The sequence below is a fragment of the Ovis canadensis genome, chromosome 9 (assembly GCF_042477335.2).
Source record: "Ovis canadensis isolate MfBH-ARS-UI-01 breed Bighorn chromosome 9, ARS-UI_OviCan_v2, whole genome shotgun sequence".
In the NCBI taxonomy this organism is placed as follows: domain Eukaryota; kingdom Metazoa; phylum Chordata; class Mammalia; order Artiodactyla; family Bovidae; genus Ovis; species Ovis canadensis.
The window spans coordinates 29,677,965-29,693,030 of NC_091253.1; the positions used below are offsets into that span (position 1 = coordinate 29,677,965).

Here is a 15,066-nt window from a genome sequence, read left to right on the forward strand (position 1 = left end):
TGGAAAAACCATAGCCTTGACTAGATAGACCTTTGTTGGCAAACTAATGTCTCTGCTTTTCAATATGCTATCTACGTTGGTCATAACTTTCCTTCCAAGGAGTAAGCGTCTTTTATTTTCATGGCTGCAGTCACCATCTGCAGTGATTTGGGAGCCCCAAAAAATAAAGTCTGACACTATTTCCACTGTTTCCCCATCTATTTCCCATGAAGTGATGGGACCAGATGCCATGATCTTGGTTTTCTGAATGTTGAGCTTTAAGCCAACTTTTTCACTCTCCTTTTTCACTTTCATCAAGAGGCTTTTTAGTTCCTCTTCACTTTCTGCCATAAGGGTGGTATCATCTGCATATCTGAGGTTATTGATACTTCTTCCAGCAATCTAGATTCCAGCTTGTGATTGCTACAGCCCAGTGTTTCTCATGATATACTCTGCATAGAAGTTAAATAAACAGGGTGACAATACACAGCCTTGACGTACTCCTTTTCCTATTTGGAACCAGTCTGTTGTTCCATGACCAGTTCTAACTGTTGCTTCCTGACCTGCATATAGGTTTCTCAAGAGGCAGGTCAGGTGGTCTGGTATTCCCATCTCTTTCAGAATTTTCCACAGTTTATTGTGATCCACACAGTCAAAGGCTTTGGCATAGACAATAAAGTCGAAATAGATGTTTTTCTGGAACTCTCTTGCTTTTTCCATGATCCAGCGGATGTTGACAATTTGATCTCTGGTTCCTCTGCCTTTTCTAAAACCAGCTTAAACATCTGGAAGTTCACAGTTCACGTATTGCTGAAGCCTGGCTTGGAAATTTTTGAGCATTACTTTACCAGCGTGTGAGATGAGTGCTATTGTGCGGTACTTTGAGCATTCTTTGGCATTGCCTTTCTTTGGGATTGGAATGAACACTGACCTTTTCCAGTCCTATGGCCACTGCTGAGTTTTCCAAATTTGCTGGCATATTGAGTGCAGCACTTTCACAGCATCATCTTTCAGGATTTGAAAGAGCTCAACTGGAATTCCATCACCTCCACTAGCTTTGTTCGTAGTGATGCTTTCTAAGGCCCACTTGACTTCACATTCCAGGATGCCTGGCTGTAGATGAGTGATCACACCATTGTGATTATCTTGGTCTTGAAGATCTTTTTCGTACAGTTCTTCTGTGTATTCTTGCCACCTCTTCTTAGTATCTTCTGCTTCTGTTAGGTCCATACCATTTCTGTCCTTTATCGAGCCCATCTTTGCATGATATGTTCCCTTGGTATCTCTAATTTTCTTGAAGAGATCTCTCGTCTTTCCCATTCTGTTGTTTTCCTCTATTTCTTTGCATTGATCACTGAGGAAGGCTTTCTTATCTCTTCTTGCTATTCTTTGGAACTCTGCATTCAGATGCTTATATCTTTCCTTTTCTCCTTTGCTTTTCGCTTCTCTTCTTTTCACAGCTATTTGTAAGGCTTCCCCAGACAGCCATTTTGCTTTTTTGCATTTCTTTTCCATGGGGATAGTCTTGATTCCTGACTACTGTACAATGTCACGAACCTCAGTCCATAGTTCATCAGGCAACTCTATCTCTCAGACCTAGGCCCTTAAATCTATTTCTCACTTCCACTGTATAACCATAAGGGATTTGATTTAGGTCATACCTGAATGGTCTAGTGGTTTTCACTACTTTCTTCTATTTAAGTCTGAGTTTGGCAATAATGAGTTCCTGATCTGAGCCACAGTCAGCTCCTGATCTTGTTTTTGTTGACTGTATAGAGCTTCTCCAACTTTGGCTGCAAAGAATATAATCAATCTGATTTCAGTGTTGACCATCTGGTGATGGTCACAGTCTACATCCCATAATTAAATCATTCTGGCCCCACAGTTACTCTACGCTTCCCTCTTAACTCTGCTTGTTAACATCCTGAACTTATACTTCAGTTCAGTTCAGTTCAGTCACTCAGCTGTGTCCGACTCTTTGTGACCCCATGAATCACAGCACACCAGGCCTCCCTGTTCATCACCAACTCCCGGAGTTCACTCAGACTCCTGTCCATCAAGTTGGTAATGCCATCCAACCATCTCATCCTCTGTCGTTCCCTTCTCCTCCTGCCCCCAATCCCTCCCAGCATCACAGTCTTTTCCAATGAGTCAACTCTTCGCATGAGGTGGCCAAAGTACTGGAGCTTCAGATTCAGCATCATTCCTTCCAAAGAACACTCAGGACTGATCTCCTTCAGAATGGACTGGTTGGATCTCCTTGCAGTCCAAGGGACTCTCAAGAGTCTTCTCCAACACCACAGTTCAAAAGCATCAATTCTTTGGCGCTCAGCTTTCTTCATAGTCCAACTCTCACATCCATACATGACCACTGGAAAAACCATAGCCTTGACTAGATAGACCTTTGTTGGCAAACTAATGTCTCTGCTTTTCAATATGCTATCTACGTTGGTCATAACTTTCCTTCCAAGGAGTAAGCGTCTGTTAATTTCATGGCTGCAGTCACCATCTGCAGTGATTTGGGAGCCCAAAAAAATAAAGTCTGACACTATTTCCACTGTTTCCCCATCTATTTCCCATGAAGTGATGGGACCAGATGCCATGATCTTGGTTTTCTGAATGTTGAGCTTTAAGCCAACTTTTTCACTCTCCTCTTTCACTTTGATCAAGAGGCTTTTTAGTTCCTCTTCACTTTCTGCCATAAGGATGCTGTCATCCGCATATCTGAGGTTATTGATTTTTCTCCCGGCAATCTAGATTCCAGCTTGTGATTGCTACAGCCCAGTGTTTCTCATGATATACTCTGCATAGAAGTTAAATAAGCAGGGTGACAATATACAGCCTTGACGTACTCCTTTTCCTATTTGGAACCAGTCTGTTGTTCCATGTCCAGTTCAAACTGTGGCTTCCTGACCTACATATAGGTTTCTCAAGAGGCAAGTCAGGTGGTCTGGTATTCCCATCTCTTTCAGAATTGTCCACAGTTTATTGTGATCCACACAGTCAAAGCCTTAGGGACTACATTTAATTCCACCTGTAATTCTTTCTCCAGAAATAGTTTTCCCTCACTCTTTTAAGTTCTTGCAGTGTCCATCTACCTCTCTTATGTTAGTATGGTCTTTACTCTCTATCATTTGGAAAAAATTTACTCTGTTTCTGCTGTTCAACTGTAAATCCCTGGAGAGTAATCAGGACTCTTATTTGATTCATCATCTTTCCTGCATAATGATTTCTCAATAAACACTTCTGCAATTAAAGTTTATTTTGCCCCAAATCAAATGGCACTGGTCAACATAGTTTGTATTGATTTTCTTTGCTGCAGAAATCACTGCAACACATTAGATCTATATAAATACTATTATTTAGATTTATTACTTTGCCAACCACAAATCACTAAGCATTATCGGTAGTGCTTGAGATTATCTGGTACTACACCATTGATTGTAATTTTAACACAGCATCTACTTTAATGGTAAACAGCCCTACTTATTTAGACATCAGCAACTCTGAAAATCAATCAAGTAAAATATGCAAGTAACTTCTTCAGGAGATGATACGGGGAAAATCACACATAGAGAGAGACATGCAAGTGATACACCATCTGAAATCATCCACTTTACATGCTTTTTAATCTCTGTATGCTCAAAGCTGGATTATATTCTTTGGGCGGGGTTGTGGGGATGGGTGGACAACAAAACAAATAACACAATCAATGAAGCCCATTTATACATAAATTTGAAACTGTTAATCCACAAAATCTCAGACTGCATAGTCTGCCTTCAAATGTGGGAAATGGGATGGAGGATTTGAAAGTGGATAAGGGGATATGACAAAGGACTGGTGAGGAATGACAATGGTCTAAGTTAAGAAGTGGTAATGTAATCCAGAGAGCAAGCAATAATTTATAAGTAGAAATAACAAAATGCATGTCACTGCATTTCAAGAATCACCCAGGAAAGGTAAATGAAGAAGAAATTAATAGACAACAATGATGTGCTAGTTTTACGCATGGGCTCTTAGACACGTGTGCTGTCTGTCACTCACTGACAAAGGAGCGCAGGGAAAGGTCCAGGTTTGCCCAGAAGAGGTATGAAGTTCGCTTACGGACACGTCAAATATAAGAATTCCGCAGGATAGCGAAGTGGAGGTGGTGCGGTAGGCGTTTAGCCTGATGAGAGAGAGGGAGAAAGGGAGAGGACAGGAGAGAAGGGCGGAGAGACAGAGGAAAAGCTGTGCCGGACCTGGTGTCAAACAGGCCCACAAGGCAGAGCCGGGGGCCTCACCAAGTGGGCTGACTGCCACAGCTGCCCGATTCCCTCTGTCACTGTCTCGGGATATATACTAAGTGTCCCTGGTTTCTGGTTTCTTGTAATTGTGTGTCAATCTCTTGTTGAATTTCTGCCATTTTACTCCTGTGGGGGTCAGGGGGAATCCTTGAAGAGATGGGTTAAGCTCTGTTCATACTTCCTGTGTCCAACAGCACACTACGCAATTTTCAGTTGATTCAACCTGGAGGGCTTCACGGGGCCCAGGGCCAAAATAAGCAGTACAATAATATTTAAGACACCTAGGACAGTAATATACTGCTAAGCACTAAAATTGTGTTACCTTTTGACTCAGCAATACACTTAAGAGACCTATTCTCTATCACCTCTCAAAAGGAAGCAGTGATAAAAAAAAAAAAAAAAGACTGACAAAGGAAGTATCCATCACAGACTTCAAGTTCTTAATGTACTACACTGTGACCAAAGTACATATAATGGTAGAATTTCTAGATTTTAAATGCAATGAGATTGGTGGGGGGGGGGGGGGTGCGGGGGGAGGGGGGTTGTGCTAAATACAACCAAAGTTTTTAATTGCTCATTTGACTCAGATTCTTTACTGTCTAAGCCACCAGGGAAGCCCATAATAAACAATAAACCTCTTAAAAAAATGAATAAATTCTTTCATGAGCCCCTATATATGTATGGCTGTTTCTGAACTCCACTTAATGATTCTTAAGCTAAGGGGCTACTTTCTGGATCAATAACCAAGCATTTTAAAAGAGATTAAGGGGAAAGTCACAGCATGAGATTTGAAATTCCTTCACAATATTTTTTGAAAGCTATCATATTCACAAATATCAGCTTTCTAATTCTCATGACACAGGGGTGAGTATCACAAGATCTCAGGGGCCCAGAGAAGACCTCTGAGAAAAGAACAAAAGGAGCCTGGGAAGAGACTCATCTCTCCCTACAAGCACACTTCCCTCCAGCCCACTGTGAGATGCACGTGGTCAGGATGGGAGGGGCTGGCCTGGAAGGGGACCTATGCTCAATGAAACAAAGGCCTGTGGGCCCCACGCCTTCCCAATAAGGCTCTCTGCTCCAGAGCGGCCCTTCGGCTTCCCCACAGGGCCCCAAGATTTAATGAATGCTACAAGGGGCAATGATTGTTGCCTTATCACAGAAAAGGCAACTTTTAACACACCAATATGACTGTCAAATATTTACTACTCCACGAAAAATTTAAAGACAAGATGACTTCTATGAAATAGTCTTCCACCAGTAGCAGATTCACAGATTTTTATTTATCTGCAGTTCACTATAAGAGAAAAACAAGAGCCAGTCTCAGCAAAGAAAGTTTCCTGAGCTTTATTTCAAACTCCAGAGGAAACATGCTTTTATATACACTTTTCTCTTCTCCCTCGACTCTTAACTGAAGAACTTCTTTGAGACAGTAAATATATCAAATTAAAATATGCATATAATAGGAAAAGATTTAATGTAAGAACCCATATTAATATAAAGTTACTGAAAATAATATGTAAGCATTAGAATGCTTTAAGAGATTAAACAACAATGATCAAATTACAAAAATTAATAAATTTCATTTAAACCTGTAAAGTTTAAACCAGTACAGTAAATCTTAAAAATCACAGTAATAGTACACAGGTATCTCCTAAAGTAACAATCTGGGGCATGTTTTTCCCCCCAAATGAGAATGTGTTTTTTAATCTAATTATAAAAGTGACACCAAGTTATTATTAAAACATTATAGTATAGTAATATGTAAAGTGAAAGTGAAAGTCGTTCAGTTGTGTCCAACTCTTATGACCCCATGGACTCCATGGAATTCTCCAGGCCAGAATATTGGAGTGGATAGCCTTTCCCTTCTCCAGGGGATTTTCCCAACCCAGGGATCGAACCCAGGTCTCCCACACTGCCAGCTGAGCCACAAGGGGAGCCCAAGGATACTGGAGTGGGTAGCCTACCCCTTCTCCAGTGGATCTTTCCAACCCAGAAACTGAACCAGGGTCTCCTGCATTGCAGGCAGATTCTTTACCAACTGAGTTAATCAGGGAGCCCTATGTAAAGTAGAAAACTTCTAAACAAGGGCTTCCCTTGTGGCTCAGATGGTAAAGAATCTGCCTACAATGTAGGGGACCTGGGTTCAATCCCTGGGTCTGGAAGATCCCCTGGAGGAGGAAATGGCAATCCACTCCAGTGTTCATGCCTGGGGAATCCCACGGACAGAGGAGCCTGGCGGGCTATACCGTCCATGGGGTCGCAAAGAGTCAAACAGGACTGAGCAACTAACTACTTCAAAGTAGAAAACAGCATAGAAGCCTACCCTCCAGAAAATAATTGCTCTTAGGATTCAAGTTAGTTTTTTAAAAAAATAAATGTTAAACTAGAATCTTATCTGTTTCACATGTTCCTTCTCCTTTTTTATTTAACAGTATGATGGAAATGGCAACTCCAGTATTCTTGTATTCTTGCCTGAAAATTTCCAGGGACAAGAAGAGCCTGCAAAGAGTCAGACACAACTCACAACTGAACAACTGAGCACAAAGTAAAGACAATCTTACTATAGCAGTAGAGATGTATGTATAATGATATATAGAGATAAGATATAGCTCAATTTTATATAACAAATTTTTTAAGACTTTACACATGGTATTCCGACTGATAAAGTTTAAAATAATTAAACACCTGGAGAGCCACCTCAGACTCTAAAGCAGTCCCCATTGGCCAACCCTACCTTATACTGATATATAGAGTGACGGGGCAGTCCCTGTACACAGCTCCCACGTCACTTCACTTGTAAATCCCTAATGGAAACCTGCACATCACATTGCAGTTACCCTGCTTAGCCAAGGACGGGGCTGGGAGTGCCTCAGATGCCCTGTGCCCCGTCTCCCTCTGTCACGGCCACCCCTCCCCCTCCCCGCCTCACTTCTGACCCCTCCCCTGCCAGCTCCTTCACAGCCTTAGGGAAGGCTTCTGAGACTGTCACACGATCCTGTATCCTTCCAGAGCACCCCAACACTGAGCTCCTCACACTGTATTATACTCATTAGGTGATTCATCTCTATGCCCCACAAAACTTAGAACTTCTTGTGCAAAAAAGCAAATTTTAATCAGTTTGTTTTCCAGGCACAATTCCCGGCTCAGAGGAGACCCTCCATAAATGTTAGGTATAGGAATGGATAGATGGGTTCAATGATGAAGAAACAGTTTATTAAAAAGAAAAAATTCAATGTAAAATCTAAACCACCAGGCATTCAAGGTCCCCATAGATAGCATGCCTTGTTCCAATGGAGATTTGGCACTTAGGTTAATTCTTACATCTAGTCACTGTCCAGAACCAAGAGTTAGAGTTTACCCACAAGTAATATGGAGGAGAATTTCTACAGCTTAAAGTCTTTAAAAAAAAAAACATTAAACAGTGTTTGAGTTTCATACTTTACAAGCTTGCACACATACTCAAGAGAGCAAATATACTTTGGGTTTGAACACTTGAGGACTCATCTCCAATGCTGTGCCATTGAAAGAGTGTTGAATCAGTTCATTAAGAGAAGAGAAATTATTCAGTTAATGGAATCACATTAGATGGAGTTTCTCTGAACAGGTATGGTGCCCTTAATTCCACACCAAGCTGCCCGCCCACTGCTACTTGAGAGGGGTGAGTACTGCCGGCTTCCTCCAGCTCAGCCTATTAACTGATACCAGCATCAAAGCTTTTCTTAGAACTGATGTGAGTGCTATATTAGCCTCTACACAAGGCTGGCTTGAGATTCAAATGCTCAGTTTGCTAAGCAGAAATATCCTTTTCTGCATTCTGAAAGAAGATTTCCAAGCTGCCTACTTCAGACATTATAAGGACTTGAAATGGACTCTGTTCTCTGTGAGACACAGCAATTATAATCTGTCTTGCCCTATTCTCCTCAAAGCTGACACTGAAAAACAACATTTGAGGTTTATTTCATATACTTAGCTCAAACACTTTCTGTCACATCATTACTTATACACAGCAGTGTTAACTTCAGATTAAGCATTTGGTAGGCTATGAACTCTTCAGAGATGGGGACAGAGTCTCTGCACCTTTCCTCCTACTGCGTATGGTGCATATAGTCCACATCAAGCCTGGCAAATTAATTTATTAAAGTTCCCATAAGCCATGCTTTGCTTAGTAATTAGTATGTCTATAAAATGTTCATAATAGTTTTCTGTTTACTAAAATGTATATCCTAAGTTTTTGCAAGTAGAGCTAAGTAAGTTCCTAATAGGCTGTCTATAGGTAAACAACTATAAACTCTTAAATGTGGAACAAAATACAAAAAGCAACCATCTAAAGTCTGTAGAATGCTCAAACTCAATGAGATTTTATAGAAGGGAGTCAAGACTTGGAAGAAGGGAATGGCCTGGGTGAATTTACTAACTGTAGAGCTTTTTAGCTGAGTAGCAGAGTTTGAGGCAAACACAGTGCTGAAATCAATGGGAGGAATGCTAGAAATGACAGTTAGACTTGGGGAGCCCCATATTTTGTGTATAAAATCTGCCAATCATGTATGCCAAAAATAAATGTAAAAGTCCAACTAAGAGGTAAACTAAGTTCTGCATTCCCATCAAACAGTCTGCAGTCTGAATCCAAAAATACCAACCTTCCTCAAAGAAAGAGAACAGAATCCAGTTTCCACAGTGTAGTACAATGTTACAGTATACAATCCAAATATATATATTTGATTCATATATAAACATGTATATTTGAAATATTTTCATACCACCAAACTCCAGGCCCAGATAGCTTCACTAGTAAATTCTATCTAATAATAAAGAAAACACAGCACCAAACTGACATATATTCTTTAGAGGGGGAAAAAAAGGAGGGGACACCTCTTCACTCACTATATAATTTTATATATATAAATATTAGTCTATGCATACTTTTATTATAAATATATATTTATGTATAAATATATTTACATAAATTTATAATATTTTATATAAATATATATAGGTTATAGGCCACTATCACTCAGGAATACAGAAGCATTTGAATCCCACAATGTATAAAAAGGATAATATATCACAACTTCACTTTCACTTTTCATTTTCATGCATTGGAGAAGGAAATGGCAACCCACTCCTGTGTTCTTGCTTGGAGAATCCCAGAGACGGGGGAGCCTGGCGGGCTACCGTCTATGGGGTTGCACAGAGTCAGACATGACTGAAGCGACTTAGCAGCAGACTTTAATTCAGAAATGCAAAAGTGGTTTAATTTATCAACACTATATTAAAAGTACAAAGGAGAAAAATCTTGTGCTCATTGTAGTAGATGCAGAAAAGGATATTCAACAAAAGTCAGCATCCAGTCAGAATCAAATAGTCAACAAAGCTAAAGTAGAAGAAAACTTCAAATTCCCACAGCTGTTACCAAGCTTACTGGTAAAATATTGAATGTTTTCCACATTGATGTGAACAAGAGAAAAATGCCCAATCTCACCACCTGTACTCAAAGCATTGTACTAGGGATCCTAGCCAAAATAATACAAGATAACAATCAACATAAAAATTGGAAAGAAGTAAACTTGTTTATGCAGATAATATGGTTATGTACATAGCATACTCTGAAGATTCTATAAAACAATCATGAGAACAAGTGAATTTTAGAAAGGTAGCAGAATACAATACAAGGTCAATATACAAAAGTTTCTATTAGAGGCAAAAAATTGGAAGAGAATATTTCAAAATATTCATTTTACAAGTTTTCAAAAGACTTAAAATACTTTTAGAAGTAAGTTTAACAAAAGACAAGATCTTTCCCCTAAAAGTGATGGAAATTAAATGGAAAGATACATCATATTCAAGGAAGGGAAGACTTAATATTATTAAGATGTCAGAGCTCCCTAAATGGATCATCAGAATCAATGCCACTGCATCATAATCCCAGCAGAATGTTCTGTAAAACTAATTCTTAAATTTATACAGAGTTGCAAAGGATATACATCCAAACAACCCTGCAAAAGGACAAAGTTTAAGGGACTACATTACCTAACTTCATGTCTTACTATAAAAAGCTGCAATGATGAAGACTGTATGGTACCGGCATAATGATCCATAAATAGACCAATGAAACAAATCAGAAAGTATAGAAATAGATCCTCACTTAACACAGTCACCCAATTTCCAACACAGGTACCAACAGAGTCAGTGGGAGGAAAATATCTTTCAACAAATGCCATTGGAAAAACTAGATATCCACGTGAAGAAAAAATGAACTATCTCATACTGTACACAAAAACTAATTTGAGATGTATCACAGATATAAAATTAAAAGCTATAATGTTAAAGCTTTTAGAGGAAATGAAAGAAATGATCATGTTAATGCTGGGAGCCAGCGTGAGGAATCCCGCCCATGGCAAAGGTCATAAGGAAGGAGGCTCGGCATACGCAAATGCGGGATCGAGCCTCAGGGGTCCCCCTGGAAATTCTCGGGCATCTACCTCCAAAACCAGAGTCTGCCTGCTTTACTGTGTTATGCTTTCCACCTACTCTTCTGACATTAACAGGGGGCTGTCCCCCTACCACCTTTTTCTGGAAAAAGTTAATTTAGAGCTTTTAGATAATAAGTCTCCTGGGCATAATAAGAGTGTTTCAATCCAAAAACCCCTCTGATGGCTTTCTAGCCTGCCTGCCGGACTCTTACAGGCTGCGCATGTGATTATTTAAGGCCTCCCGACCGCGAGAGGCACAGGAAGCTTAAAATATCCTAGGAATGTAGGGGCTTCCGAGGAGTCAAAATGATTAAAATAGGACTGATTAAGGGTTTCATTTGTTGAGCCAATACTTGCTGCCAAGTTTTCATATCTTTTATTTGTAGATATAGTGGTATATAGAAAAAACAAGTAGTAGCCCTGGTATTAGCAACATTTGATCTTTGAGTTAAGCACTTTCTTTGTTACAACCCACTGAACCTTTGTTCTACAGGAATGTAACTTTATTTAGTACTTTGAGGGTGATGCAGATTATAGAAAAAACACTTCAAGGGAAAATGAGTTTTCTGGTTGATAGACATTTATCTAGGAAAAGAGCCATAAAAATGTTAACAGGCTCCCTGGCCTGAAGATGATATAAAACCACCTGGGACCTTTTGTATACGGGAAGGTATGTAAGAGGAAAGCCTGGTCTCGATAAGGGTCAGGACTGCTGCCTCTGTATAACTCTGCATATTCCATTATTTCTTTATGTACAACTTGGGGTATATAAGTTGCTTTTGAAAATAAAGTTGTGGGTCTGGCACCGATGCTTGGCTCCCCCATGTCATTCCTTTCTCCCTTTTCTGGCTGAATTCCCATCTGGAGTGTGGAGGCTCACCATGCCTACTTATTTGCCCTGGCTTCTAAGACCCATGCAAGAGGGAGCCCAAGGCGGGGCGCCCTCCACTATTCAAGAGGGCGCCGGTGGCCTACGTAGACTGTGAAAGTTCCTTGCCTTGGAACTTTATTGGTTTTCCACATAAACCAAGTTATTCAGCCTCTTTTCTCCACTAATTTTCCTACTACACTAGTCTTTCCTAATCTCTCTTTATATTTCTAAATAAATAAGTTTTTCCTCGCCAACTCTGTCCCCCCTTCGAATTCCCTGGATCCACCAGGGCTGGACCCTGGCATTTTAATTTATAAAGGATTCTAACATTTGCTTGAGGTTGGCAAAGATTCCTTAGTTGACAGAAGGTAAAATCCTAAAAAAAAAAACTTGATCCATTACACGTCATCAAAATTAAAAATGTATCACAAAACTCCATTTAGAAAATAATAAACAAGCCACAGGTTGAGCCAAATATTCACAAAACATATATCCACCAAAAGACATGATCCAGGAAATAATCTTTAAAAAAGCTCCTATGACTCAATGTTAAGATACACAGCCCAGAGAGCAAAAAAAGATCTCAAAAGAGACTTCAAGTTTGAAGATATATAAATGGCCAATAAATGCACACCAGATAATTAATCATCATGGAAATACAAATTGATACTACATGAGAATACCAATACCCTATCAGAATGGCTGAATTTAAAGAGATTGACAATATCAAAAAAGAGTTTAGATATGGAATAACCATAACTTTGCATGTGTTATTCTAGAAATGTCACAAATACAACCACTTTGGGGGAAAAAATTATGGCAATTTATTATAAAACTAAATCCACAGCAATTTAAATCTTAAGTATTTACTAAAAATAAATGAAAACATATGGTCACAGAATGACTTGCATGAAATGTTCACAGCAATTTAATTATAATAACTCAAAACTGAAAACTGCTCAGGCAATGGATAAACTGTGGTATATTCAGGTAATGGATTATTGTTCTGCAATCAAAAGAAATTAACTACTAATGTATACAATAGTATGCATAAGTCATGTACAAAGACACGCAAAGAAAAAAGAAAGCAGAGAAAAAAGCATCAATTTAGGCCAAATCTAAGATGATCAAGATTTTATAATTAAATAGGATTTAAAAGTACTTATTGTAACTGTGCTCAATGTCATAAAAATCAAACTTCTTTCTGGAACAGATTATTAGAGAATTTTTTGAATATTTATGTGCCAAGCCCGATGCAAAGCATTTAACATGGATAATCTTATTTAATTCTTATCAACCAAGCTTATCTTACAAATGAAAAACTACAGCAGGAAAAAGTTGAACCGTCTGTCTGAAGTCTGAAATATAACTTGGAAGAATCATTTTTAAGGCTTCATAACTCACATCAAAGTCAAACAGAAAGGATAGAATCACTAAATAAGTTTTTAATTAATTTTAAAAGTATGCATGTTAGGATATTCTGCGAAGGGAAAACATCTCAAGAAGACACTAAACAGAATATAAATTAAACAAGCGCTCCCTTGTGATAAAGATTAACACGCCTGCTGTGCGCACCTGTCTTACCTTAGGAAACTGTTTTACAGGAATTAACACTTTCTGTCCCAGCTTCATGTTCTTATTAATCACCACATCAATGTACTTTTCTTCATCCTTGCCTTCTCCTTTTTGAAACTTCTCTATTTCTGTGGAGGAAAAACAGAAAACCACGAAGTGTCAGACCTGGAACTTCAGAAACTGGGGGTTCTCCTTAGCTCTACGGTGGCAAGAAACCAAATACAGAATGTGGACTTCAGATGCCTACAACTTGCTCAAGTACTGACATGTTCCCATTTTATCGATGATTCTTCACCAGTAAGTGGGGAAACACACACACGTACACACACACATGTGCTCCAAAGTCAAGTCTCAATGGAGGGGAACAATACACTAGCTACAAACATAAAAACAGACTCTTTGGGATCCTCTGGAATTCTCAAAAAAGGCTGCTCAAACAGCAAAGAAAACCCAGAAAGCATTCTCAGTTTAGCATTACCAAGTACTGACAGCCCGTTCTACCAGCCCTTCCTGGGTCTCCAAGGTGGTTCCCACCAAGGATTCTCTAAGGAGCCATTAAAAGCCCTAGACAGCCTTGTGACAGTCATTTCCCCAACAAAATCTCCCCACCTCACAAGTGATGAGCCCAACCACAAGCTTGTGGCTTTGTCAGTGCTCTTTTCTCTGCTGGTGATGCTGTTTTGCTGATCTCCATTTCACACATCGCCTTCGAGATGCAACCATATTAAAGACTCCTTTTTATGCAACTGTCACTTTCCTTGGCGGAGCAGCAGAATCAGTCACTCCCACCACGACACATACAAAGTACTTCATGCACAATTCTATTGTCACTCCCAGCCTAGGCCTGCAGCTTCTGAGCAAAGCTTCTAAGGATCAAGAAAATTACTAAATCTCCAAACACACTGATTATTTTGTTTGCTTCCTTGTATTATGCTACGCTTTGCTCCTGTAAAACTGATCATTCTATATAGAATCTGCATGGGAACAAGACACATTGAACAATATGTGAAATATAAACATTTACGTAGATAATTCTTGCCATTGTTGTTGGAAAAAACCTTTCAAGAGTACTTTTAATTTTGACATTTTTCTGTAAATAAAATATAAAATAAAAGAAAGTTTCTCCTATATCCATACTTCAGAGGCAATAATATACCATGTTATATACTCTTATTTTCCATAAATAAGAGTGTCTGTGCATGCAAACACAAAATAATTTGAAAATTGTAAAACTAATGGTGGATATGAGCTAAATTAGTTTGGTTTTCCTCAATAAAAAGCAATAAGTCACATGCCATTTCCTCCATCAAGTACAACAATTCATGAGTTCAGCTTTAATTAGTACAGGAAAATAATTTCTAGAAATACCTTTAGTAAGTTAGCAGATTTAACAAAATTAGGTTCACTGAAACTTCCTAGAAAACAGAATTTTTAATGTATAATACATCAGTCAAAATGGATTTAACTACCTATTTTCTTTTTATATAACAAAGGCTTTTTAATAATTGTTGAGCACTGATAGGCACAATTTAATATTTAATTCCTTAATCAGCCTTCAAAATGTTACTCCTTGTATCAGTGATGTTTATCATTTGAAGCAACATGGAAAGTCATGTTAGGTTAAAGTTAAGGTTAAAAAATTAGAAAGACTTATGTATTTTGCTATATATTAAAGTTTGAGAAATCCCTATGATTTTTAAGAGGGAAATAAAAATTTTTTAAAAAGTAATTAATTTCCTCTCCAGATAGTCAACTTTACAAATCTTATCTTGCTAAAATACCTTGTTGCTACCTTAAGTAAGCTTTGAAATATGCTGAAATACTTCACTGTTTAAGATTTATTTTAGAAAAAAAAAAATTTAAGGCCTGATGCCATGTTAAA

The 15,066-nt window shown here is 38.7% G+C and overlaps 1 protein-coding gene across 1 annotated transcript in view; it reads right to left on the reverse strand.

Moving 5' to 3' along the window:
* KHDRBS3 (KH RNA binding domain containing, signal transduction associated 3) overlaps nt 1-15,066 on the reverse strand; it is a 153,594-nt gene that overhangs the window by 83,428 nt on the left and 55,100 nt on the right. Inside the window, exon 2 of the mRNA XM_069600936.1 lies at nt 13,194-13,312. Coding sequence (XP_069457037.1) covers nt 13,194-13,312 — 119 coding nt within the window. The remainder of the gene's footprint in view (nt 1-13,193; nt 13,313-15,066) is intronic.